Source organism: Salmo salar, chromosome ssa06 (assembly GCF_905237065.1).
Source record: "Salmo salar chromosome ssa06, Ssal_v3.1, whole genome shotgun sequence".
Lineage (NCBI taxonomy): Eukaryota > Metazoa > Chordata > Actinopteri > Salmoniformes > Salmonidae > Salmo > Salmo salar.
The window spans coordinates 95527615-95555166 of record NC_059447.1 but is presented as its reverse complement, the minus strand read 5'-3'; the positions used below and the strand labels follow the sequence as shown (position 1 = coordinate 95555166).

At 48.1% G+C, this 27552-nt stretch overlaps 1 protein-coding gene across 1 annotated transcript in view; it reads left to right on the top strand.

Annotated features, from left to right (window-relative positions):
* Nucleotides 1-27552, top strand: part of gareml (GRB2 associated, regulator of MAPK1-like) — a 68898-nt gene that overhangs the window by 3393 nt on the left and 37953 nt on the right. The window contains exon 2 of the mRNA XM_045721252.1: nt 4121-4261. Coding sequence (XP_045577208.1) covers nt 4121-4261 — 141 coding nt within the window. The remainder of the gene's footprint in view (nt 1-4120; nt 4262-27552) is intronic.

Below are 27552 nucleotides of genomic sequence, written 5' to 3'. Positions count from 1 at the left end.
GGTACCATATATCTGACTACAGCCCCCATGGACCATAGATCTGACTACACCCCCTAGGTACCATAGATCTGACTACACCCCCCATGGACCATATATCTGACTACACCCCCCATGGACCATAGATCTGACTACACCCCCATGGACCATAGATCTGACTACACCCCCCCAAGGTACCATAGATCTGACTACACCCCCCCATGGACCAATATATCTGACTACACCCCCAAGGTACCATATATCTGACTACACCCCCCCATGGACCATAGATCTGACCACACCCCATGGACCATAGATCTGACTACATCCCCCATGGACCATAGATCTGACTACACCCCCCATGGACCATAGATCTGACTACACCCCCCCATGGACCATAGATCTGACTACACCCCCTAGGTACCATAGATCTGACTACACCCCCAACGTACCATAGATCTGACTACACCCCCATGGACCATAGATCTGACTACACCCCCAAGGTACCATAGATCTGACTACACCCCCATGGACCATAGATCTGACTACACCCCCAAGGTACCATAGATCTGACTACACCCCCATGGACCATAGATCTGACTACACCCCCCCATGGACCATAGATCTGACTACACCCCCCATGGACCATAGATCTGACTACACCCCCATGGACCATATATCTGACTACACCCCCCATGGACCATAGATCTGACTACACCCCCCATGGACCATAGATCTGACTACACCCCCCTATGGACCATAGATCTGACTACACCCCCTAGGTACCATAGATCTGACTACACCCCCATGGACCATAGATATGACTACACCCCCATGGACCATAGATCTGACTACACCCTCCTAGGTACCATAGATCTGACTACACCCTCCTAGGTACCATAGATCTGACTACACCCCCCCATGGACCATAGATCTGACTACACCCCCCATGGACCATAGATCTGACTACACCCCCCCATGGACCATAGATCTGACTACACCCCCTAGGTACCATAGATCTGACTACACCCCCATGGACCATAGATCTGACTACACCCCCATGGACCATAGATCTGACTACACCCTCCTAGGTACCATAGATCTGACTACACCCCCCATGGACCATAGATCTGACTACACCCTCCTAGGTACCATAGATCTGACTACAGCCCCCTAGGTACCATAGATCTGACTACACCCCCACTAGGTTTACATAGATCTGACTACCCCCCTTGGTTTACATAGATCTGACTACACCCCCCACTAGGTTTACATAGATCTGACTACACACCCCTAGGTTTACATAGATCTGACTACACCCCCCACTAGGTTTACATAGATCTGACTACACACCCCTAGGTTTACATAGATCTGACTACACACCCCACTAGGTTTACATAGATCTGACTACACCCCCTTGGTTTACATAGATCTGACTACCCCCCACTAGGTTTACATAGATCTGACTACACCCCCACTAGGTTTACATAGATCTGACTACACCCCACTAGGTTTACATAGATCTGACTACACCCCACTAGGTTTACATAGATCTGACTACCCCCCCACTAGGTTTACATAGATCTGACTACCCCCCCACTAGGTTTACATAGATCTGACTACACCCCACTAGGTTTACATAGATCTGACTACACCCCACTAGGTTTACATAGATCTGACTACACCCCACTAGGTTTACATAGATCTGACTACCCCCCCACTAGGTTTACATAGATCTGACTACACCCCCTTAGGTTTACATAGATCTGACTACACCCCACTAGGTTTACATAGATCTGACTACACCCCCTTAGGTTTACATAGATCTGACTACACCCCACTAGGTTTACATAGATCTGACTACACCCCCTAGGTTTACATAGATCTGACTACACCCCACTAGGTTTACATAGATCTGACTACACCCCACTAGGTTTACATATGACCACAGCCACACCTCTCACCTGTACCTTCCCCTGGGCAGCCACACCTCTCCCCTGTACCTTCCCCTGGGCAGCCACACCTCTCACCTGTACCTTCCCCTGGGCAGCCACACCTCTCACCTGTACCTTCCCCTGGGCAGCCACACCTCTCACCTGTACCTTCCCCTGGGCAGCCACACCTCTCACCTGTACCTTCCCCTGGGCAGCCACACCTCTCACCTGGACCTTCCCCTGGGCAGCCACACCTCAAACAAAGAAAACATATAATATAAAGGTTATAAAGAGAAAAACAGGAAGCCAATCTGTTAATTAATCAATCCGTTAACAAACTCTCAATGAATCAATCCGTTAACAAACTCTCAATGAATCAATCCGTTAACAAACTCTCAATGAATCAATCCGTTAACAAACTCTCAATGAATCAATCCGTTAACAAACTCTCAATGAATCAATCCGTTAACAAACTCTCAATGAATCAATCCGTTAACAAGCTCTCAATGAATCAATCCCGTAACAAGCTCTCAATGAATCAATCCGTTAACAAGCTCTCAATGAATCAGTCCGTTAACAAACTCTCAATGAATCAGTCCGTTAACAAACTCTCAATGAATCAATCCCGTAACAAGCTCTCAATGAATCAGTCCCGTAACAAGCTCTCAATGAATCAATCCCGTAACAAGCTCTGAATGAATCAGTCCCGTAACAAGCTCTCAATGAATCAATCCCGTAACAAGCTCTCAATGAATCAGTCCCGTAACAAGCTCTCAATGAATCAATCCCGTAACAAGCTCTGAATGAATCAGTCCCGTAACAAGCTCTCAATGAATCAATCCCGTAACAAGCTCTCAATGAATCAGTCCCGTAACAAGCTCTCAATGAATCAGTCCGTTAACAAGCTCTCAATGAATCAGTCCCGTAACAAGCTTTCAATGAATCAGTCCCGTAACAAGCTCTCAATGAATCAGTCCCGTAACAAGCTCTCAATGAATCAATCCCGTAACAAGCTCTCAATGAATCAGTCCGTTAACAAACTCTCAATCAGTAAACAAGCTCTCAATGAATCAGTCCGTTAACAAACTCTCAATCAGTAAACAAGCTCTCAATGAATCAATCAGTTAACAAGCTCTCAATGAATCAATCAGTTAACAAGCTCTCAATGAATCAGTCCTTTAACAAGCTCTCAATGAATCAGTCCGTTAACAAACTCTCAATCAGTAAACAAGCTCTCAATGAATCAATCAGTAAACAAGCTCTCAATGAATCAATCCGTTAACAAGCTCTCAATGAATCAATCCGTTAACAAGCTCTCAATGAATCAATCCGTTAACAAGTTCTCAATGAATCAATCCGTTAACAAACTCTCAATCAGTAAACAAGCTCTCAATGAATCAATCAGTAAACAAGCTCTCAATGAATCAATCCGTTAACAAGCTCTCAATGAATCAATCCGTTAACAAGCTCTCAATGAATCAATCCGTTAACAAGTTCTCAATGAATCAATCCGTTTACAAGCTCTCAATGAATCAATCCGTTAACAAGCTCTCAATGAATCAATCCGCGAACAAGCTCTCAATGAATCAATCCGTTAACAAGCTCTCAATGAATCAATCCGTTTACAAACTCTCAATGAATCAATCAGTCCCGTAACAAGCTCTCAATGAATCAGTCCGCGAACAAACTCTCAATGAATCAATCAGTCCCGTAACAAGCTCTCAATGAATCAATCAGTCCCGTAACAAGCTCTCAATGAATCAATCAGTCCCGTAACAAGCTCTCAATGAATCAGTCCGCGAACAAACTCTCAATGAATCAATCAGTCCCGTAACAAGCTCTCAATGAATCAATCAGTCCCGTAACAAGCTCTCAATGAATCAATCAGTCCCGTAACAAGCTCTCAATGAATCAATCAGTCCCGTAACAAGCTCTCAATGAATCAATCAGTCCCGTAACAAGCTCTCAATGAATCAATCAGTCCCGTAACAAGCTCTCAATGAATCAATCAGTCCCGTAACAAGCTCTCAATGAATCAATCAGTCCCGTAACAAGCTCTCAATGAATCAATCAGTCCCGTAACAAGCTCTCAATGAATCAATCAGTCCCGTAACAAGCTCTCTCTCAATCAGTAAACAGTATCTGAATTAAGAGCTCGGTAATTAGGGAATGATGTGTGCTGTTTAACGTGTGTACTTGTGCGTCTTCAGGGGAGAGCGTCGAGGGTCTGTGTGAGGACGATATGGTGTTGCTCCACTCGTGTCGTCAGTGGACAACAATCACCGCTCTCTCTCTGGAAGAAGGACACTACGTCATCGGACCCAAGATAGACATTCCTCTGCAGTACCAGGGTGAGAAACACACACACACACACACACACACACACACACACACACACACACACACACACACACACACACACACACACACCTCTGCAGTACCACTCCCTTGTGTCCTCCTCCCAGAGTGCTAAGAGCCTCGGCGTGACCCTGGACAACACCCTATCGTTCTCCACTAACATCAAGGCGGTGACCCGATCCTGTAGGTTCATGCTCTACAACATTCGCAGAGTACGACCCTGCCTCACACAGGAAGCGGCGCAGGTCCTAATCCAGGCACTTGTCATCTCCCGTCTGGATTACTGCAACTCGTTGTTGGCGGGGCTCCCTGCCTGTGCAATTAAACCCCTCCAACTCATCCAGAACGCCGCAGCCCGTCTGTTGTTCAACCTTCCCAAGTTCTCTCACGTCACCCCGCTCCTCCGTTCTCTCCACTGGCTTCCAGTCGAAGCTCGCATCCGCTACAAGACCATGGTGCTTGCCTACGGAGCTGTGAGGGGAACGGCACCTCCGTACCTTCAGGCTCTGATCAGGCCCTACACCCAAAACAAGGGCACTGCGTTCATCCACCTCTGGCCTGCTGGCCCCCCTACCTCTGAGGAAGCACAGTTCCCGCTCAGCCCAGTCAAAACTGTTCGCTGCTCTGGCACCCCAATGGTGGAACAAGCTCCCTCACGACGCCAGGACAGCGGAGTCAATCACCACCTTCCGGAGACACCTGAAACCCCACCTCTTTAAGGAATACCTGGGATAGGATAAAGTAATCCTTCTAACCCCCCCCTTAAAAGATTTAGATGCACTATTGTAAAGTGGTTGTTCCACTGGATATCATAAGGTGAATGCACCATTTTGTAAGTCGCTCTGGATAAGAGCGTCTGCTAAATGACTTAAATGTAAATGTTAATTGTACCAGGGTGAGAACACACACACACACACACACCTCTACAGTACCAGGTGCTGTCTGTCATCTGTGGATCAGTGTTCTGTCTGTAGTTCTTCTCTGATTGGTCCGTGTGTTTCCTGTGTTAGCTCATCTAGTCCTCTGGAGTTGGGGGCGTGTTATGGAATTTATGTAATTATTTAACCTTTATTCAAATCAAATTGTATTTGTCACATGCTGAATACAACAGGTGTAGTAGACCTCACAGTGAAATGCTGAATACAACAGGTGTAGTAGACCTCACAGTGAAATGCTGAATACAACAGGTGTAGTAGACCTTACAGTGAAATGCTGAATACAACAGGTGTAGTAGACCTTACAGTGAAATGCTGAATACAACAGGTGTAGTAGACCTTACAGTGAAATGCTGAATACAACAGGTGTAGTAGACCTCACAGTGAAATGCTGAATACAACAGGTGTAGTAGACCTCACAGTGAAATGCTGAATACAACAGGTGTAGTAGATCTCACAGTGAAATGCTGAATACAACAGGTGTAGTAGACCTCACAGTGAAATGCTGAATACAACAGGTGTAGTAGATCTCACAGTGAAATGCTGAATACAACAGGTGTAGTAGACCTTACAGTGAAATGCTTACAAGCCCTTAACTAACAATGCAGTTTTAAGAAAATACCTAGAAAAAAATATTTTAAAAAAATAAGTCCGAGATAAGAATAACAAATAATTAAAGAGCAGCCGTAAATAACAACAGCGGGGCTATATACAGGGTATTACGGTACAGAGTCAATGTGGAGGCTATATACAGGGTATTACGGTACAGAGTCAATGTGGAGGCTATATACAGGGTATTACGGTACAGAGTCAATGTGGAGGCTATATACAGGGGGTACCGGTACAGAGTCAATGTGGAGGCTATATACAGGGTATTACGGTACAGAGTCAATGTGGAGGCTATATACAGGGGGTACCGGTACAGAGTCAATGTGGAGGCTATATACAGGGGGTACTGGTACAGAGTCAATGTGGAGGCTATATACAGGGTATTACGGTACAGAGTCAATGTGGAGGCTATATACAGGGGGTACCGGTACAGAGTCAATGTGGAGACTATATACAGGGGGTACCGGTACAGAGTCAATGTGGAGGCTATATACAGGGGGTACCAGTACAGAGTCAATGTGGAGGCTATATACAGGGGGTACCGGTACAGAGTCAATGTGGAGGCTATATACAGGGTATTACGGTACAGAGTCAATGTGGAGGCTATATACAGGGGGTACCGGTACAGAGTCAATGTGGAGGCTATATACAGGGGGTACTGGTACAGAGTCAATGTGGAGGCTATATACAGGGGGTACCGGTACAGAGTCAATGTGGAGACTATATACAGGGGGTACCGGTACAGAGTCAATGTGGAGGCTATATACAGGGGGGTACCGGTACAGAGTCAATGTGGAGACTATATACAGGGTATTACGGTACAGAGTCAATGTGGAGGCTATATACAGGGTATTACGGTACAGAGTCAATGTGGAGGCTATATACAGGGGGTACCGGTACAGAGTCAATGTGGAGACTATATACAGGGTATTACGGTACAGAGTCAATGTGGAGGCTATATACAGGGGGTACCGGTACAGAGTCAATGTGGAGACTATATACAGGGGGTACCGGTACAGAGTCAATGTGGAGGCTATATACAGGGGGTACCGGTACAGAGTCAATGTGGAGGCTATATACAGGGGGTACTGGTACAGAGTCAATGTGGAGGCTATATACAGGGGGTACCGGTACAGAGTCAATGTGGAGGCTATATACAGGGGGTACCGGTACAGAGTCAATGTGGAGGCTATATACAGGGGATACCGGTACAGAGTCAATGTGGAGGCTATATACAGGGGGTACTGGTACAGAGTCAATGTGGAGGCTATATACAGGGGGTACCGGTACAGAGTCAATGTGGAGGCTATATACAGGGGGTACCGGTACAGAGTCAATGTGGAGGCTATATACAGGGGGTACCGGTACAGAGTCAATGTGGAGGCTATATACAGGGGGTACCGGTAAAGAGTCAATGTGGAGGCTATATACAGGGGGTACCGGTACAGAGTCAATGTGGAGGCTATATACAGGGGGTACCGGTACAGAGTCAATGTGGAGGCTATATACAGGGGGTACCGGTACAGAGTCAATGTGGAGGCTATATACAGGGGGTACCGGTACAGAGTCAATGTGGAGGCTATATACAGGGGGTACTGGTACAGAGTCAATGTGGAGACTATATACAGGGTATTACGGTACAGAGTCAATGTGGAGGCTATATACAGGGGGTACCGGTACAGAGTCAATGTGGGGGGCTATATACAGGGGGTACAGGTACAGAGTCAATGTGGAGGCTATATACAGGGGGTACCGGTACAGAGTCAATGTGGAGGCTATATACAGGGGGTACCGGTACAGAGTCAATGTGGAGGCTATATACAGGGTATTACAGTACAGAGTCAATGTGGAGGCTATATACAGGGGGGTACCAGTACAGAGTCAATGTGGAGGCTATATACAGGGGGTACCGGTACAGAGTCAATGTGGAGGCTATATACAGGGGGTACCGGTACTGAGTCAATGTGGAGGCTATATACAGGGGGTACCGGTACAGAGTCAATGTGGAGGCTATATACAGGGGGGTACCAGTACAGAGTCAATGTGGAGGCTATATACAGGGGGTACCGGTACAGAGTCAATGTGGAGGCTATATACAGGGGGTACCGGTACAGAGTCAATGTGGAGGCTATATACAGGGGGTACAGGTACAGAGTCAATGTGGAGGCTATATACAGGGTATTACGGTACAGAGTCAATGTGGAGGCTATATACAGGGGGTACCGGTACAGAGTCAATGTGGAGGCTATATACAGGGGGTACCGGTACAGAGTCAATGTGGAGGCTATATACAGGGTATTACGGTACAGAGTCAATGTGGAGGCTATATACAGGGGGTAACGGTACAGAGTCAATGTGGAGGCTATATACAGCGGGTACCGGTACAGAGTCAATGTGGAGGCTATATACAGGCGGTACCGGTACAGAGTCAATGTGGAGGCTATATAAAGGGGGTACCGGTACAGAGTCAATGTGGAGGCTATATACAGGGGGTACCGGTACAGAGTCAATGTGGAGGCTATATACAGGGGGTACTGGTACAGAGTCAATGTGGAGGCTATATACAGGGTATTACAGTACAGAGTCAATGTGGAGGCTATATACAGGGGGTACCGGTACAGAGTCAATGTGGAGGCTATATACAGGGGGTACTGGTACAGAGTCAATGTGGAGGCTATATACAGGGTATTACGGTACAGAGTCAATGTGGAGGCTATATACAGGGGGTACCGGTACTGAGTCAATGTGGAGGCTATATACAGGGGGTACCGGTACAGAGTCAATGTGGAGGCTATATACAGGGGGTACTGGTACAGAGTCAATGTGGAGGCTATATACAGGGGGTACCGGTACAGAGTCAATGTGGAGACTATATACAGGGTATTACGGTACAGAGTCAATGTGGAGGCTATATACAGGGGGTACCGGTACAGAGTCAATGTGGAGGCTATATACAGGGGGTACCGGTACAGAGTCAATGTGGAGGCTATATACAGGGGGTACCGGTACAGAGTCAATGTGGAGACTATATACAGGGTATTACGGTACAGAGTCAATGTGGAGGCTATATACAGGGGGTACTGGTACAGAGTCAATGTGGAGGCTATATACAGGGTATTACGGTACAGAGTCAATGTGGAGGCTATATACAGGGGGTACCGGTACAGAGTCAATGTGGAGGCTATATACAGGGTATTACGGTACAGAGTCAATGTGGAGGCTATATACAGGGGGTACCGGTACAGAGTCAATATGGAGGCTATATACAGGGGGTACCGGTACAGAGTCAATGTGGAGGCTATATACAGGGAGTACCGGTACAGAGTCAATGTGGAGGCTATATACAGGGGGTACTGGTACAGAGTCAAGGTGGAGGCTATATACAGGGTATTACGGTACAGAGTCAATGTGGAGGCTATATACAGGGGGTACCGGTACAGAGTCAATGTGGAGGCTATATACAGGGGGTACCGGTACAGAGTCAATGTGGAGGCTATATACAGGGGGTACCGGTACAGAGTCAATGTGGAGGCTATATACAGGGGTACCGGTACAGAGTCAATGTGGAGGCTATATACAGGGGGTACCGGTACAGAGTCAATGTGGAGGCTATATACAGGGTATTACGGTACAGAGTCAATGTGGAGGCTATATACAGGGGGTACCGGTACAGAGTCAATGTGGAGGCTATATACAGGGGGTACCGGTACAGAGTCAATGTGGAGGCTATATACAGGGGGTACCGGTACAGAGTCAATGTGGAGGCTATATACAGGGGTACCGGTACAGAGTCAATGTAGAGGCTATATACAGGGGGTACTGGTACAGAGTCAATGTGGAGGCTATATACAGGGGGTACCGGTACAGAGTCAATGTGGAGGCTATATACAGGGGGTACTGGTACAGAGTCAATGTGGAGGCTATATTCAGGGTATTACAGTACAGAGTCAATGTGGAGGCTATATACAGGGGGTACCGGTACAGAGTCAATGTGGAGGCTATATACAGGGTATTACGGTACAGAGTCAATGTGGAGGCTATATACAGGGGGTACCGGTACTGAGTCAATGTGGAGGCTATATACAGGGGGTACCGGTACAGAGTCAATGTGGAGGCTATATACAGGGGGTACTGGTACAGAGTCAATGTGGAGGCTATATACAGGGGGTACCGGTACAGAGTCCTAGTGGAGACTATATACAGGGTATTACGGTACAGAGTCAATGTGGAGGCTATATACAGGGGGTACCGGTACAGAGTCAATGTGGAGGCTATATACAGGGGGTACCGGTACAGAGTCAATGTGGAGGCTATATACAGGGGGTACCGGTACAGAGTCAATGTGGAGGCTATATACAGGGGGTACCGGTACAGAGTCAATGTAGAGGCTATATACAGGGGGTACTGGTACAGAGTCAATGTGGAGGCTATATACAGGGGGTACCGGTACAGAGTCAATGTGGAGGCTATATACAGGGGGTACTGGTACAGAGTCAATGTGGAGGCTATATACAGGGTATTACAGTACAGAGTCAATGTGGAGGCTATATACAGGGGGTACTGGTACAGAGTCAATGTGGAGGCTATATACAGGGTATTACGGTACAGAGTCAATGTGGAGGCTATATACAGGGGGTACCGGTACTGAGTCAATGTGGAGGCTATATACAGGGGGTACCGGTACAGAGTCAATGTGGAGGCTATATACAGGGGGTACTGGTACAGAGTCAATGTGGAGGCTATATACAGGGGGTACCGGTACAGAGTCAATGTGGAGACTATATACAGGGTATTACGGTACAGAGTCAATGTGGAGACTATATACAGGGGGTACCGGTACAGAGTCAATGTGGAGGCTATATACAGGGGGTACCGGTACAGAGTCAATGTGGAGGCTATATACAGGGTATTACGGTACAGAGTCAATGTGGAGGCTATATACAGGGGGTACCGGTACAGAGTCAATGTGGAGGCTATATACAGGGGGTACCGGTACAGAGTCAATGTGGAGGCTATATACAGGGGGTACCGGTACAGAGTCAATGTGGAGGCTATATACAGGGGTACCGGTACAGAGTCAATGTGGAGGCTATATACAGGGGGTACCGGTACAGAGTCAATGTGGAGGCTATATACAGGGGGTACTGGTACAGAGTCAATGTGGAGGCTATATACAGGGTATTACAGTACAGAGTCAATGTGGAGGCTATATACAGGGGGTACCGGTACAGAGTCAATGTGGAGGCTATATACAGGGGGTACTGGTACAGAGTCAATGTGGAGGCTATATACAGGGTATTACGGTACAGAGTCAATGTGGAGGCTATATACAGGGGGTACCGGTACTGAGTCAATGTGGAGGCTATATACAGGGGGTACCGGTACAGAGTCAATGTGGAGGCTATATACAGGGGGTACTGGTACAGAGTCAATGTGGAGGCTATATACAGGGGGTACCGGTACAGAGTCAATGTGGAGACTATATACAGGGTATTACGGTACAGAGTCAATGTGGAGGCTATATACAGGGGGTACCGGTACAGAGTCAATGTGGAGGCTATATAAAGGGGGTACCAGTACAGAGTCAATGTGGAGGCTATATACAGGGGGTACCATTACAGAGTCAATGTGGAGACTATATACAGGGTATTACGGTACAGAGTCAATGTGGAGGCTATATACAGGGGGTACTGGTACAGAGTCAATGTGGAGGCTATATACAGGGTATTACGGTACAGAGTCAATGTGGAGGCTATATACAGGGGGTACCGGTACAGAGTCAATGTGGAGGCTATATACAGGGTATTACGGTACAGAGTCACTGTGGAGGCTATATACAGGGGGTACCGGTACAGAGTCAATGTGGAGGCTATATACAGGGGGTACCGGTACAGAGTCAATGTGGAGGCTATATACAGGGGGGTACCGGTACAGAGTCAATGTGGAGGCTATATACAGGGGGTACCGGTACAGAGTCAATGTGGAGGCTATATACAGGGGTACCGGTACAGAGTCAATGTGGAGGCTATATACAGGGGGTACTGGTACAGAGTCAAGGTGGAGGCTATATACAGGGTATTACGGTACAGAGTCAATGTGGAGGCTATATACAGGGGGTACCGGTACAGAGTCAATGTGGAGGCTATATACAGGGTATTACGGTACAGAGTCAATGTGGAGGCTATATACAGGGGGTACCGGTACAGAGTCAATGTGGAGGCTATATACAGGGGGTACCGGTACAGAGTCAATGTGGAGGCTATATACAGGGGGTACCGGTACAGAGTCAATGTGGAGGCTATATACAGGGGGTACCGGTACAGAGTCAATGTAGAGGCTTATATACAGGGGGTACTGGTACAGAGTCAATGTGGAGGCTATATACAGGGGGTACCGGTACAGAGTCAATGTGGAGGCTATATACAGGGGGTACTGGTACAGAGTCAATGTGGAGGCTATATACAGGGTATTACAGTACAGAGTCAATGTGGAAGCTATATACAGGGGGTACTGGTACAGAGTCAATGTGGAGGCTATATACAGGGTATTACGGTACAGAGTCAATGTGGAGGCTATATACAGGGGGTACCGGTACTGAGTCAATGTGGAGACTATATACAGGGGGTACCGGTACAGAGTCAATGTGGAGGCTATATACAGGGGGTACTGGTACAGAGTCAATGTGGAGGCTATATACAGGGGGTTCCGGTACAGAGTCAATGTGGAGACTATATACAGGGTATTACGGTACAGAGTCAATGTGGAGGCTATATACAGGGGGTACCGGTACAGAGTCAATGTGGAGGCTATATACAGGGGGTACCGGTACAGAGTCAATGTGGAGGCTATATACAGGGGGTACCGGTACAGAGTCAATGTGGAGGCTATATACAGGGGGTACTGGTACAGAGTCAATGTGGAGGCTATATACAGGGTTTTACGGTACAGAGTCAATGTGGAGGCTATATACAGGGGGTACCGGTACAGAGTCAATGTGGAGGCTATATACAGGGTATTACGGTACAGAGTCAATGTGGAGGCTATATACAGGGGGTACCGGTACAGAGTCAATGTGGAGGCTATATACAGGGGGTACCGGTACAGAGTCAATGTGGAGGCTATAGACAGGTGGTACCAGTACAGAGTCAACGTGGAGGCTATATACAGGGTATTACGGTACAGAGTCAATGTGGAGGCTATATACAGGGGCACCGGTACAGAGTCAATGTGGAGGCTATATACAGGGGGTACCGGTACAGAGTCAATGTGGAGGCTATATACAGGGGGTACCGGTACAGAGTCAGTGTGGAGGCTATATACAGGGGGTACCGGTACAGAGTCAATGTGGAGACTATATACAGGTGGTACCAGTACAGAGTCAATGTGGAGACTATATACAGGGGTACTGGTACAGAGTCAATGTGGAGGCTATATACAGGGGGTACCGGTACAGAGTCAATGTGGAGGCTATATACAGGGTATTACGGTACAGAGTCAATGTGGAGGCTATATACAGGGGTACCAGTACAGAGTCAATGTGGAGGCTATATACAGGGTATTACGGTACAGAGTCAATGTGGAGGCTATATACAGGGTGTACCAGTACAGAGTCAATGTGGAGACTATATACAGGGGGTACCGGTACAGAGTCAATGTGGAGGCTATATACAGGGGGTACCAGTACAGAGTCAATGTGGAGGCTATATACAGAGTATTACAGTACAGAGTCAATGTGGAGGCTATATACAGGGGGTACCGGTACAGAGTCAATGTGGAGGCTATATACAGGGGGCACCGGTACAGAGTCAATGTGGAGGCTATATACAGGGGGTACCGGTACAGAGTCAATGTGGAGACTATATACAGGGGGTACCGGTACAGAGTCAATGTGGAGGCTATATACAGGGGTACCGGTACAGAGTCAATGTGGAGGCTATATACAGGGGGTACCGGTACAGAGTCAATGTGGAGGCTATATACAGGGTATTACAGTACAGAGTCAATGTGGAGGCTATATACAGGGGGTACCGGTACAGAGTCAATGTGGAGGCTATATACAGGGGGTACTGGTACAGAGTCAATGTGGAGGCTATATACAGGGTATTACGGTACAGAGTCAATGTGGAGGCTATATACAGGGGGTACCGGTACTGAGTCAATGTGGAGGCTATATACAGGGGGTACCGGTACAGAGTCAATGTGGAGGCTATATACAGGGGGTACTGGTACAGAGTCAATGTGGAGGCTATATACAGGGGGTACCGGTACAGAGTCAATGTGGAGACTATATACAGGGTATTACGGTACAGAGTCAATGTGGAGGCTATATACAGGGGGTACCGGTACAGAGTCAATGTGGAGGCTATATACAGGGTATTACGGTACAGAGTCAATGTGGAGGCTATATACAGGGGGTACCGGTACAGAGTCAATGTGGAGGCTATATACAGGGGGTACCGGTACAGAGTCAATGTGGAGGCTATATACAGGGGGTACCCGGTACAGAGTCAATGTGGAGGCTATATACAGGGGGTACCGGTACAGAGTCAATGTAGAGGCTATATACAGGGGGTACCGGTACTGAGTCAATGTGGAGGCTATATACAGGGGGTACCGGTACAGAGTCAATGTGGAGGCTATATACAGGGGTACTGGTACAGAGTCAATGTGGAGGCTATATACAGGGGGTACCGGTACAGAGTCAATGTGGAGACTATATACAGGGTATTACGGTACAGAGTCAATGTGGAGACTATATACAGGGGGTACCGGTACAGAGTCAATGTGGAGGCTATATACAGGGGGTACCGGTACAGAGTCAATGTGGAGGCTATATACAGGGTATTACGGTACAGAGTCAATGTGGAGGCTATATACAGGGGGTACCGGTACAGAGTCAATGTGGAGGCTATATACAGGGGGTACCGGTACAGAGTCAATGTGGAGGCTATATACAGGGGGTACCGGTACAGAGTCAATGTGGAGGCTATATACAGGGGTACCGGTACAGAGTCAATGTGGAGGCTATATACAGGGGGTACCGGTACAGAGTCAATGTGGAGGCTATATACAGGGGGTACTGGTACAGAGTCAATGTGGAGGCTATATACAGGGTATTACAGTACAGAGTCAATGTGGAGGCTATATACAGGGGGTACCGGTACAGAGTCAATGTGGAGGCTATATACAGGGGGTACTGGTACAGAGTCAATGTGGAGGCTATATACAGGGTATTACGGTACAGAGTCAATGTGGAGGCTATATACAGGGGGTACCGGTACTGAGTCAATGTGGAGGCTATATACAGGGGTACCGGTACAGAGTCAATGTGGAGGCTATATACAGGGGTACTGGTACAGAGTCAATGTGGAGGCTATATACAGGGGGTACCGGTACAGAGTCAATGTGGAGACTATATACAGGGTATTACGGTACAGAGTCAATGTGGAGGCTATATACAGGGGTACCGGTACAGAGTCAATGTGGAGGCTATATACAGGGGGTACCAGTACAGAGTCAATGTGGAGGCTATATACAGGGGGTACCATTACAGAGTCAATGTGGAGACTATATACAGGGTATTACGGTACAGAGTCAATGTGGAGGCTATATACAGGGGGGTACTGGTACAGAGTCAATGTGGAGGCTATATACAGGGTATTACGGTACAGAGTCAATGTGGAGGCTATATACAGGGGGTACCGGTACAGAGTCAATGTGGAGGCTATATACAGGGTATTACGGTACAGAGTCACTGTGGAGGCTATATACAGGGGGTACCGGTACAGAGTCAATGTGGAGGCTATATACAGGGGGTACCGGTACAGAGTCAATGTGGAGGCTATATACAGGGGGTACCGGTACAGAGTCAATGTGGAGGCTATATACAGGGGGGTACCGGTACAGAGTCAATGTGGAGGCTATATACAGGGGGTACCGGTACAGAGTCAATGTGGAGGCTATATACAGGGGGTACTGGTACAGAGTCAAGGTGGAGGCTATATACAGGGTATTACGGTACAGAGTCAATGTGGAGGCTATATACAGGGGGTACCGGTACAGAGTCAATGTGGAGGCTATATACAGGGTATTACGGTACAGAGTCAATGTGGAGGCTATATACAGGGGGTACCGGTACAGAGTCAATGTGGAGGCTATATACAGGGGGTACCGGTACAGAGTCAATGTGGAGGCTATATACAGGGGGTACCGGTACAGAGTCAATGTGGAGGCTATATACAGGGGGTACCGGTACAGAGTCAATGTAGAGGCTATATACAGGGGGTACTGGTACAGAGTCAATGTGGAGGCTATATACAGGGGGTAACGGTACAGAGTCAATGTGGAGGCTATATACAGGGGGTACCGGTACAGAGTCAATGTGGAGGCTATATACAGGGGGTACTGGTACAGAGTCAATGTGGAGGCTATATACAGGGGGTACCGGTACAGAGTCAATGTGGAGACTATATACAGGGTATTACGGTACAGAGTCAATGTGGAGACTATATACAGGGGGTACCGGTACAGAGTCAATGTGGAGGCTATATACAGGGGGTACCGGTACAGAGTCAATGTGGAGGCTATATACAGGGTATTACGGTACAGAGTCAATGTGGAGGCTATATACAGGGGGTACCGGTACAGAGTCAATGTGGAGGCTATATACAGGGGGTACCGGTACAGAGTCAATGTGGAGGCTATATACAGGGGGGTACCGGTACAGAGTCAATGTGGAGGCTATATACAGGGGTACCGGTACAGAGTCAATGTGGAGGCTATATACAGGGGGTACCGGTACAGAGTCAATGTGGAGGCTATATACAGGGGTACTGGTACAGAGTCAATGTGGAGGCTATATACAGGGTATTACAGTACAGAGTCAATGTGGAGGCTATATACAGGGGTACCGGTACAGAGTCAATGTGGAGGCTATATACAGGGGGTACTGGTACAGAGTCAATGTGGAGGCTATATACAGGGTATTACGGTACAGAGTCAATGTGGAGGCTATATACAGGGGGTACCGGTACTGAGTCAATGTGGAGGCTATATACAGGGGGGTACCGGTACAGAGTCAATGTGGAGGCTATATACAGGGGGTACTGGTACAGAGTCAATGTGGAGGCTATATACAGGGGGTACCGGTACAGAGTCAATGTGGAGACTATATACAGGGTATTACGGTACAGAGTCAATGTGGAGGCTATATACAGGGGGTACCGGTACAGAGTCAATGTGGAGGCTATATACAGGGGGTACCGGTACAGAGTCAATGTGGAGGCTATATACAGGGGGTACTGGTACAGAGTCAATGTGGAGGCTATATACAGGGTTTTACGGTACAGAGTCAATGTGGAGGCTATATACAGGGGGTACCGGTACAGAGTCAATGTGGAGGCTATATACAGGTATTACGGTACAGAGTCAATGTGGAGGCTATATACAGGGGGTACCGGTACAGAGTCAATGTGGAGGCTATATACAGGGGGTACCGGTACAGAGTCAATGTGGAGGCTATAGACAGGTGGTACCAGTACAGAGTCAACGTGGAGGCTATGTACAGGGTATTACGGTACAGAGTCAATGTGGAGGCTATATACAGGGGGCACCGGTACAGAGTCAATGTGGAGGCTATATACAGGGGGTACCGGTACAGAGTCAATGTGGAGGCTATATACAGGGGGTACCGGTACAGAGTCAGTGTGGAGGCTATATACAGGGGGTACCGGTTACAGAGTCAATGTGGAGACTATATACAGGTGGTACCAGTACAGAGTCAATGTGGAGACTATATACAGGGGGTACTGGTACAGAGTCAATGTGGAGACTATATACAGGGGGGTACCGGTACAGAGTCAATGTGGAGGCTATATACAGGGTATTACGGTACAGAGTCAATGTGGAGGCTATATACAGGGGGTACCAGTACAGAGTCAATGTGGAGGCTATATACAGGGTATTACGGTACAGAGTCAATGTGGAGGCTATATACAGGGGGTACCAGTACAGAGTCAATGTGGAGACTATATACAGGGGGTACCGGTACAGAGTCAATGTGGAGGCTATATACAGGGGGTACCAGTACAGAGTCAATGTGGAGACTATATACAGGGGGGTACCGGTACAGAGTCAATGTGGAGGCTATATACAGGGGGTACCGGTACAGAGTCAATGTGGAGGCTATATACAGGGGGCACCGGTACAGAGTCAATGTGGAGGCTATATACAGGGGGTACCGGTACAGAGTCAATGTGGAGACTATATACAGGGGGTACCGGTACAGAGTCAATGTGGAGGCTATATACAGGGGGTACCGGTACAGAGTCAATGTGGAGGCTATATACAGGGGGTACCGGTACAGAGTCAATGTGGAGGCTATATACAGGGTATTACAGTACAGAGTCAATGTGGAGGCTATATACAGGGGGTACCGGTACAGAGTCAATGTGGAGGCTATATACAGGGGGTACCGGTACAGAGTCAATGTGGAGGCTATATACAGGGTATTACGGTACAGAGTCAATGTGGAGGCTATATACAGGGGGTACCGGTACTGAGTCAATGTGGAGGCTATATACAGGGGGTACCGGTACAGAGTCAATGTGGAGGCTATATACAGGGGGTACTGGTACAGAGTCAATGTGGAGGCTATATACAGGGGGTACCGGTACAGAGTCAATGTGGAGGCTATATACAGGGTATTACGGTACAGAGTCAATGTGGAGGCTATATACAGGGGGTACCGGTACAGAGTCAATGTGGAGGCTATATACAGGGGGTACCAGTACAGAGTCAATGTGGAGGCTATATACAGGGGGTACCATTACAGAGTCAATGTGGAGACTATATACAGGGTATTACGGTACAGAGTTAATGTGGAGGTTATATACAGGTGGTACTGGTACAGAGTCAATGTGGAGGCTATATACAGGGTATTACGGTACAGAGTCAATGTGGAGGCTATATACAGGGGGTACCGGTACAGAGTCAATGTGGAGGCTATATACAGGGTATTACGGTACAGAGTCACTGTGGAGGCTATATACAGGGGGTACCGGTACAGAGTCAATGTGGAGGCTATATACAGGGGGTACCGGTACAGAGTCAATGTGGAGGCTATATACAGGGGGTACCGGTACAGAGTCAATGTGGAGGCTATATACAGGGGGTACCGGTACAGAGTCAATGTGGAGGCTATATACAGGTGGTACCGGTACAGAGTCAATGTGGAGGCTATATACAGGGGGTACTGGTACAGAGTCAAGGTGGAGGCTATATACAGGGTATTACGGTACAGAGTCAATGTGGAGGCTATATACAGGGGGGTACCGGCACAGAGTCAATGTGGAGGCTATATACAGGGTATTACGGTACAGAGTCAATGTGGAGGCTATATACAGGGGGTACCGGTACAGAGTCAATGTGGAGGCTATATACAGGGGGTACCGGTACAGAGTCAATGTGGAGGCTATATACAGGGGGTACCGGTACAGAGTCAATGTGGAGGCTATATACAGGGGGTACCGGTACAGAGTCAATGTAGAGGCTATATACAGGGGGTACCGGTACTGAGTCAATGTGGAGGCTATATACAGGGGGTACCGGTACAGAGTCAATGTGGAGGCTATATACAGGGGGTACTGGTACAGAGTCAATGTGGAGGCTATATACAGGGGGTACCGGTACAGAGTCAATGTGGAGGCTATATACAGGGTATTACGGTACAGAGTCAATGTGGAGACTATATACAGGGGGTACCGGTACAGAGTCAATGTGGAGGCTATATACAGGGGGTACCGGTACAGAGTCAATGTGGAGGCTATATACAGGGGTATTACGGTACAGAGTCAATGTGGAGGCTATATACAGGGGGTACCGGTACAGAGTCAATGTGGAGGCTATATACAGGGGGTACCGGTACAGAGTCAATGTGGAGGCTATATACAGGGGGTACCGGTACAGAGTCAATGTGGAGGCTATATACAGGGGTACCAGTAAAGAGTCAATGTGGAGGCTATATACAGGGGGTACCGGTACAGAGTCAACGCGGAGGCTATATACAGGGGGTACTGGTACAGAGTCAATGTGGAGGCTATATACAGGGTATTACAGTACAGAGTCAATGTGGAGGCTATATACAGGGGGTACCGGTACAGAGTCAATGTGGAGGCTATATACAGGGGGTACTGGTACAGAGTCAATGTGGAGGCTATATACAGGGTATTACGGTACAGAGTCAATGTGGAGGCTATATACAGGGGGGTACCGGTACTGAGTCAATGTGGAGGCTATATACAGGGGTACCGGTACAGAGTCAATGTGGAGGCTATATACAGGGGGTACTGGTACAGAGTCAATGTGGAGGCTATATACAGGGGGTACCGGTACAGAGTCAATGTGGAGACTATATACAGGGTATTACGGTACAGAGTCAATGTGGAGGCTATATACAGGGGGTACCGGTACAGAGTCAATGTGGAGGCTATATACAGGGGGTACCAGTACAGAGTCAATGTGGAGGCTATATACAGGGGGTACCATTACAGAGTCAATGTGGAGACTATATACAGGGTATTACGGTACAGAGTCAATGTGGAGGCTATATACAGGGGGTACTGGTACAGAGTCAATGTGGAGGCTATATACAGGGTATTACGGTACAGAGTCAATGTGGAGGCTATATACAGGGGGTACCGGTACAGAGTCAATGTGGAGGCTATATACAGGGTATTACGGTACAGAGTCACTGTGGAGGCTATATACAGGGGTACCGGTACAGAGTCAATGTGGAGGCTATATACAGGGGGTACCGGTACAGAGTCAATGTGGAGGCTATATACAGGGGGGTACCGGTACAGAGTCAATGTGGAGGCTATATACAGGGGGTACCGGTACAGAGTCAATGTGGAGGCTATATACAGGGGGGTACCGGTACAGAGTCAATGTGGAGGCTATATACAGGGGGTACTGGTACAGAGTCAAGGTGGAGGCTATATACAGGGGTATTACGGTACAGAGTCAATGTGGAGGCTATATACAGGGGGTACCGGTACAGAGTCAATGTGGAGGCTATATACAGGGTATTACGGTACAGAGTCAATGTGGAGGCTATATACAGGGGGTACCGGTACAGAGTCAATGTGGAGGCTATATACAGGGGGGTACCGGTACAGAGTCAATGTGGAGGCTATATACAGGGGGTACCGGTACAGAGTCAATGTGGAGGCTATATACAGGGGGTACCGGTACAGAGTCAATGTAGAGGCTATATACAGGGGGTACTGGTACAGAGTCAATGTGGAGGCTATATACAGGGGGTACCGGTACAGAGTCAATGTGGAGGCTATATACAGGGGAGTACCGATACAGAGTCAATGTGGAGGCTATATACAGGGGTACTGGTACAGAGTCAATGTGGAGGCTATATACAGGGGGGTACCGGTACAGAGTCAATGTGGAGACTATATACAGGGGTATTACGGTACAGAGTCAATGTGGAGACTATATACAGGGGTACCGGTACAGAGTCAATGTGGAGGCTATATACAGGGGGTACCGGTACAGAGTCAATGTGGAGGCTATATACAGGGTATTACGGTACAGAGTCAATGTGGAGGCTATATACAGGGGGTACCGGTACAGAGTCAATGTGGAGGCTATATACAGGGGGTACCGGTACAGAGTCAATGTGGAGGCTATATACAGGGGGTACCGGTACAGAGTCAATGTGGAGGCTATATACAGGGGGTACCGGTACAGAGTCAATGTGGAGGCTATATACAGGGGGTACCGGTACAGAGTCAATGTGGAGGCTATATACAGGGGGTACTGGTACAGAGTCAATGTGGAGGCTATATACAGGGTATTACAGTACAGAGTCAATGTGGAGGCTATATACAGGGGGTACCGGTACAGAGTCAATGTGGAGGCTATATACAGGGGGTACTGGTACAGAGTCAATGTGGAGGCTATATACAGGGTATTACGGTACAGAGTCAATGTGGAGGCTATATACAGGGGGTACCGGTACTGAGTCAATGTGGAGGCTATATACAGGGGGTACCGGTACAGAGTCAATGTGGAGGCTATATACAGGGGGTACTGGTACAGAGTCAATGTGGAGGCTATATACAGGGGGTACCGGTACAGAGTCAATGTGGAGACTATATACAGGGTATTACGGTACAGAGTCAATGTGGAGGCTATATACAGGGGGTACCGGTACAGAGTCAATGTGGAGGCTATATACAGGGGGGTACCGGTACAGAGTCAATGTGGAGGCTATATACAGGGGGTACTGGTACAGAGTCAATGTGGAGGCTATATACAGGGTTTTACGGTACAGAGTCAATGTGGAGGCTATATACAGGGGGTACCGGTACAGAGTCAATGTGGAGGCTATATACAGGGTATTACGGTACAGAGTCAATGTGGAGGCTATATACAGGGGGTACCGGTACAGAGTCAATGTGGAGGCTATATACAGGGGGTACCGGTACAGAGTCAATGTGGAGGCTATAGACAGGTGGTACCAGTACAGAGTCAACGTGGAGGCTATATACAGGGGTATTACGGTACAGAGTCAATGTGGAGGCTATATACAGGGGGCACCGGTACAGAGTCAATGTGGAGGCTATATACTGGGGGTACCGGTACAGAGTCAATGTGGAGGCTATATACAGGGGGTACCGGTACAGAGTCAGTGTGGAGGCTATATACAGGGGGTACCGGTTACAGAGTCAATGTGGAGACTATATACAGGTGGTACCAGTACAGAGTCAATGTGGAGGCTATATACAGGGGGTACTGGTACAGAGTCAATGTGGAGACTATATACAGGGGGTACCGGTACAGAGTCAATGTGGAGGCTATATACAGGGTATTACGGTACAGAGTCAATGTGGAGGCTATATACAGGGGGTACCAGTGCAGAGTCAATGTGGAGGCTATATACAGGGTATTACGGTACAGAGTCAATGTGGAGGCTATATACAGGGGGTACCGGTACAGAGTCAATGTGGAGACTATATACAGGGGGTACCGGTACAGAGTCAATGTGGAGGCTATATACAGGGGGTACCAGTACAGAGTCAATGTGGAGGCTATATACAGGGTATTACGGTACAGAGTCAATGTGGAGGCTATATACAGGGGGTACCGGTACAGAGTCAATGTGGAGGCTATATACAGGGGCACCGGTACAGAGTCAATGTGGAGGCTATATACAGGGGGTACCGGTACAGAGTCAATGTGGAGGCTATATACAGGGGGTACCGGTACAGAGTCAATGTGGAGGCTATATACAGGGGTACCGGTACAGAGTCAATGTGGAGGCTATATACAGGGGGTACCGGTACAGAGTCAATGTGGAGGCTATATACAGGGTATTACAGTACAGAGTCAATGTGGAGGCTATATACAGGGGGTACCGGTACAGAGTCAATGTGGAGGCTATATACAGGGGGTACTGGTACAGAGTCAATGTGGAGGCTATATACAGGGTATTACGGTACAGAGTCAATGTGGAGGCTATATACAGGGGGTACCGGTACTGAGTCAATGTGGAGGCTATATACAGGGGGTACCGGTACAGAGTCAATGTGGAGGCTATATACAGGGGGTACTGGTACAGAGTCAATGTGGAGGCTATATACAGGGGGTACCGGTACAGAGTCAATGTGGAGACTATATACAGGGTATTACGGTACAGAGTCAATGTGGAGGCTATATACAGGGGGTACCGGTACAGAGTCAATGTGGAGGCTATATACAGGGGGTACCAGTACAGAGTCAATGTGGAGGCTATATACAGGGGGTACCATTACAGAGTCAATGTGGAGACTATATACAGGGTATTACGGTACAGAGTCAATGTGGAGGCTATATACAGGGGGTACTGGTACAGAGTCAATGTGGAGGCTATATACAGGGTATTACGGTACAGAGTCAATGTGGAGGCTATATACAGGGGGGTACCGGTACAGAGTCAATGTGGAGGCTATATACAGGGTATTACGGTACAGAGTCACTGTGGAGGCTATATACAGGGGGTACCGGTACAGAGTCAATGTGGAGGCTATATACAGGGGGTACCGGTACAGAGTCAATGTGGAGGCTATATACAGGGGGTACCGGTACAGAGTCAATGTGGAGGCTATATACAGGGGGTACCGGTACAGAGTCAATGTGGAGGCTATATACAGGTGGTACCGGTACAGAGTCAATGTGGAGGCTATATACAGGGGGTACTGGTACAGAGTCAAGGTGGAGGCTATATACAGGGTATTACGGTACAGAGTCAATGTGGAGGCTATATACAGGGGGTACCGGTACAGAGTCAATGTGGAGGCTATATACAGGGTATTACGGTACAGAGTCAATGTGGAGGCTATATACAGGGGGTACCGGTACAGAGTCAATGTGGAGGCTATATACAGGGGGTACCGGTACAGAGTCAATGTGGAGGCTATATACAGGGGGTACCGGTACAGAGTCAATGTGGAGGCTATATACAGGGGGTACCGGTACAGAGTCAATGTAGAGGCTATATACAGGGGGTACTGGTACAGAGTCAATGTGGAGGCTATATACAGGGGGTACCGGTACAGAGTCAATGTGGAGGCTATATACAGGGGGTACTGGTACAGAGTCAATGTGGAGGCTATATACAGGGTATTACAGTACAGAGTCAATGTGGAAGCTATATACAGGGGGTACTGGTACAGAGTCAATGTGGAGGCTATATACAGGGTATTACGGTACAGAGTCAATGTGGAGGCTATATACAGGGGTACCGGTACAGAGTCAATGTGGAGGCTATATACAGGGGTATTACGGTACAGAGTCAATGTGGAGGCTATATACAGGGGGTACCGGTACAGAGTCAATGTGGAGGCTATATACAGGGGGTACCAGTACAGAGTCAATGTGGAGGCTATATACAGGGTATTACGGTACAGAGTCAATGTGGAGGCTATATACAGGGGGTACCGGTACAGAGTCAATGTGGAGGCTATATACAGGGGGGCACCGGTACAGAGTCAATGTGGAGGCTATATACAGGGGGTACCGGTACAGAGTCAATGTGGAGGCTATATACAGGGGGTACCGGTACAGAGTCAATGTGGAGGCTATATACAGGGGTACCGGTACAGAGTCAATGTGGAGGCTATATACAGGGGGTACCGGTACAGAGTCAATGTGGAGGCTATATACAGGGTATTACGGTACAGAGTCAATGTGGAGGCTATATACAGGGGGTACCGGTACAGAGTCAATGTGGAGGCTATATACAGGGGGTACTGGTACAGAGTCAATGTGGAGGCTATATACAGGGTATTACGGTACAGAGTCAATGTGGAGGCTATATACAGGGGGTACCGGTACTGAGTCAATGTGGAGGCTATATACAGGGGTACCGGTACAGAGTCAATGTGGAGGCTATATACAGGAGGTACTGGTACAGAGTCAATGTGGAGGCTATATACAGGGGGTACCGGTACAGAGTCAATGTGGAGGCTATATACAGGGTATTACGGTACAGAGTCAATGTGGAGGCTATATACAGGGGGTACCGGTACAGAGTCAATGTGGAGGCTATATACAGGGGGTACCAGTACAGAGTCAATGTGGAGGCTATATACAGGGGGGTACCATTACAGAGTCAATGTGGAGACTATATACAGGGTATTACGGTACAGAGTCAATGTGGAGGCTATATACAGGGGGTACTGGTACAGAGTCAATGTGGAGGCTATATACAGGGTATTACGGTACAGAGTCAATGTGGAGGCTATATACAGGGGGGTACCGGTACAGAGTCAATGTGGAGGCTATATACAGGGTATTACGGTACAGAGTCACTGTGGAGGCTATATACAGGGGGTACCGGTACAGAGTCAATGTGGAGGCTATATACAGGGGGTACCGGTACAGAGTCAATGTGGAGGCTATATACAGGGGGTACCGGTACAGAGTCAATGTGGAGGCTATATACAGGGGGTACCGGTACAGAGTCAATGTGGAGGCTATATACAGGTGGTACCGGTACAGAGTCAATGTGGAGGCTATATACAGGGGGTACTGGTACAGAGTCAATGTGGAGGCTATATACAGGGTATTACGGTACAGAGTCAATGTGGAGGCTATATACAGGGGGTACCGGTACAGAGTCAATGTGGAGGCTATATACAGGGTATTACGGTACAGAGTCAATGTGGAGGCTATATACAGGGGGTACCGGTACAGAGTCAATGTGGAGGCTATATACAGGGGTACCGGTACAGAGTCAATGTGGAGGCTATATACAGGGGTACCGGTACAGAGTCAATGTGGAGGCTATATACAGGGGGTACCGGTACAGAGTCAATGTAGAGGCTATATACAGGGGGTACTGGTACAGAGTCAATGTGGAGGCTATATACAGGGGGTACCGGTACAGAGTCAATGTGGAGGCTATATACAGGGGGTACTGGTACAGAGTCAATGTGGAGGCTATATACAGGGTATTACGGTACAGAGTCAATGTGGAGGCTATATACAGGGGGTACTGGTACAGAGTCAATGTGGAGGCTATATACAGGGGTATTACGGTACAGAGTCAATGTGGAGGCTATATACAGGGGGTACCGGTACAGAGTCAATGTGGAGGCTATATACAGGGGGTACCGGTACAGAGTCAATGTGGAGGCTATATACAGGGGGTACCGGTACAGAGTCAATGTGGAGGCTATATACAGGGGGTACCGGTACAGAGTCAATGTGGAGGCTATAGACAGGTGGTACCAGTACAGAGTCAATGTGGAGGCTATATACAGGGTATTACGGTACAGAGTCAATGTGGAGGCTATATACAGGGGCACACGGTACAGAGTCAATGTGGAGGCTATATACAGGGGGTACCGGTACAGAGTCAATGTGGAGGCTATATACAGGGGGTACCGGTACAGAGTCAGTGTGGAGGCTATATACAGGGGGTACCGGTACAGAGTCAATGTGGAGGCTATACAGGTGGTACCAGTACAGAGTCAATGTGGAGGTATATACAGGGGGTACTGGTACAGAGTCAATGTGGAGGCTATATACAGGGGGTACCGGTACAGAGTCAATGTGGAGGCTATATACAGGGGTATTACGGTACAGAGTCAATGTGGAGGCTATATACAGGGGGTACCAGTACAGAGTCAATGTGGAGGCTATATACAGGGTATTACGGTACAGAGTCAATGTGGAGGCTATATACAGGGGGTACCGGTACAGAGTCAATGTGGAGGCTATATACAGGGGGTACCAGTACAGAGTCAATGTGGAGGCTATATACAGGGTATTACGGTACAGAGTCAATGTGGAGGCTATATACAGGGGGTACCGGTACAGAGTCAATGTGGAGGCTATATACAGGGGGCACCGGTACAGAGTCAATGTGGAGGCTATATACAGGGGGTACCGGTACAGAGTCAATGTGGAGGCTATATACAGGGGGTACCGGTACAGAGTCAATGTGGAGGCTATATACAGGGGGTACCGGTACAGAGTCAATGTGGAGGCTATATACAGGGGGTACCGGTACAGAGTCAATGTGGAGGCTATATACAGGGGGTACTGGTACAGAGTCAATGTGGAGGCTATATACAGGGGGGTACGGTACAGAGTCAATGTGGTGGCTATATACAGGGTATTACGGTACAGAGTCAATGTGGAGGCTATATACAGGGGGTACCGGTACTGAGTCAATGTGG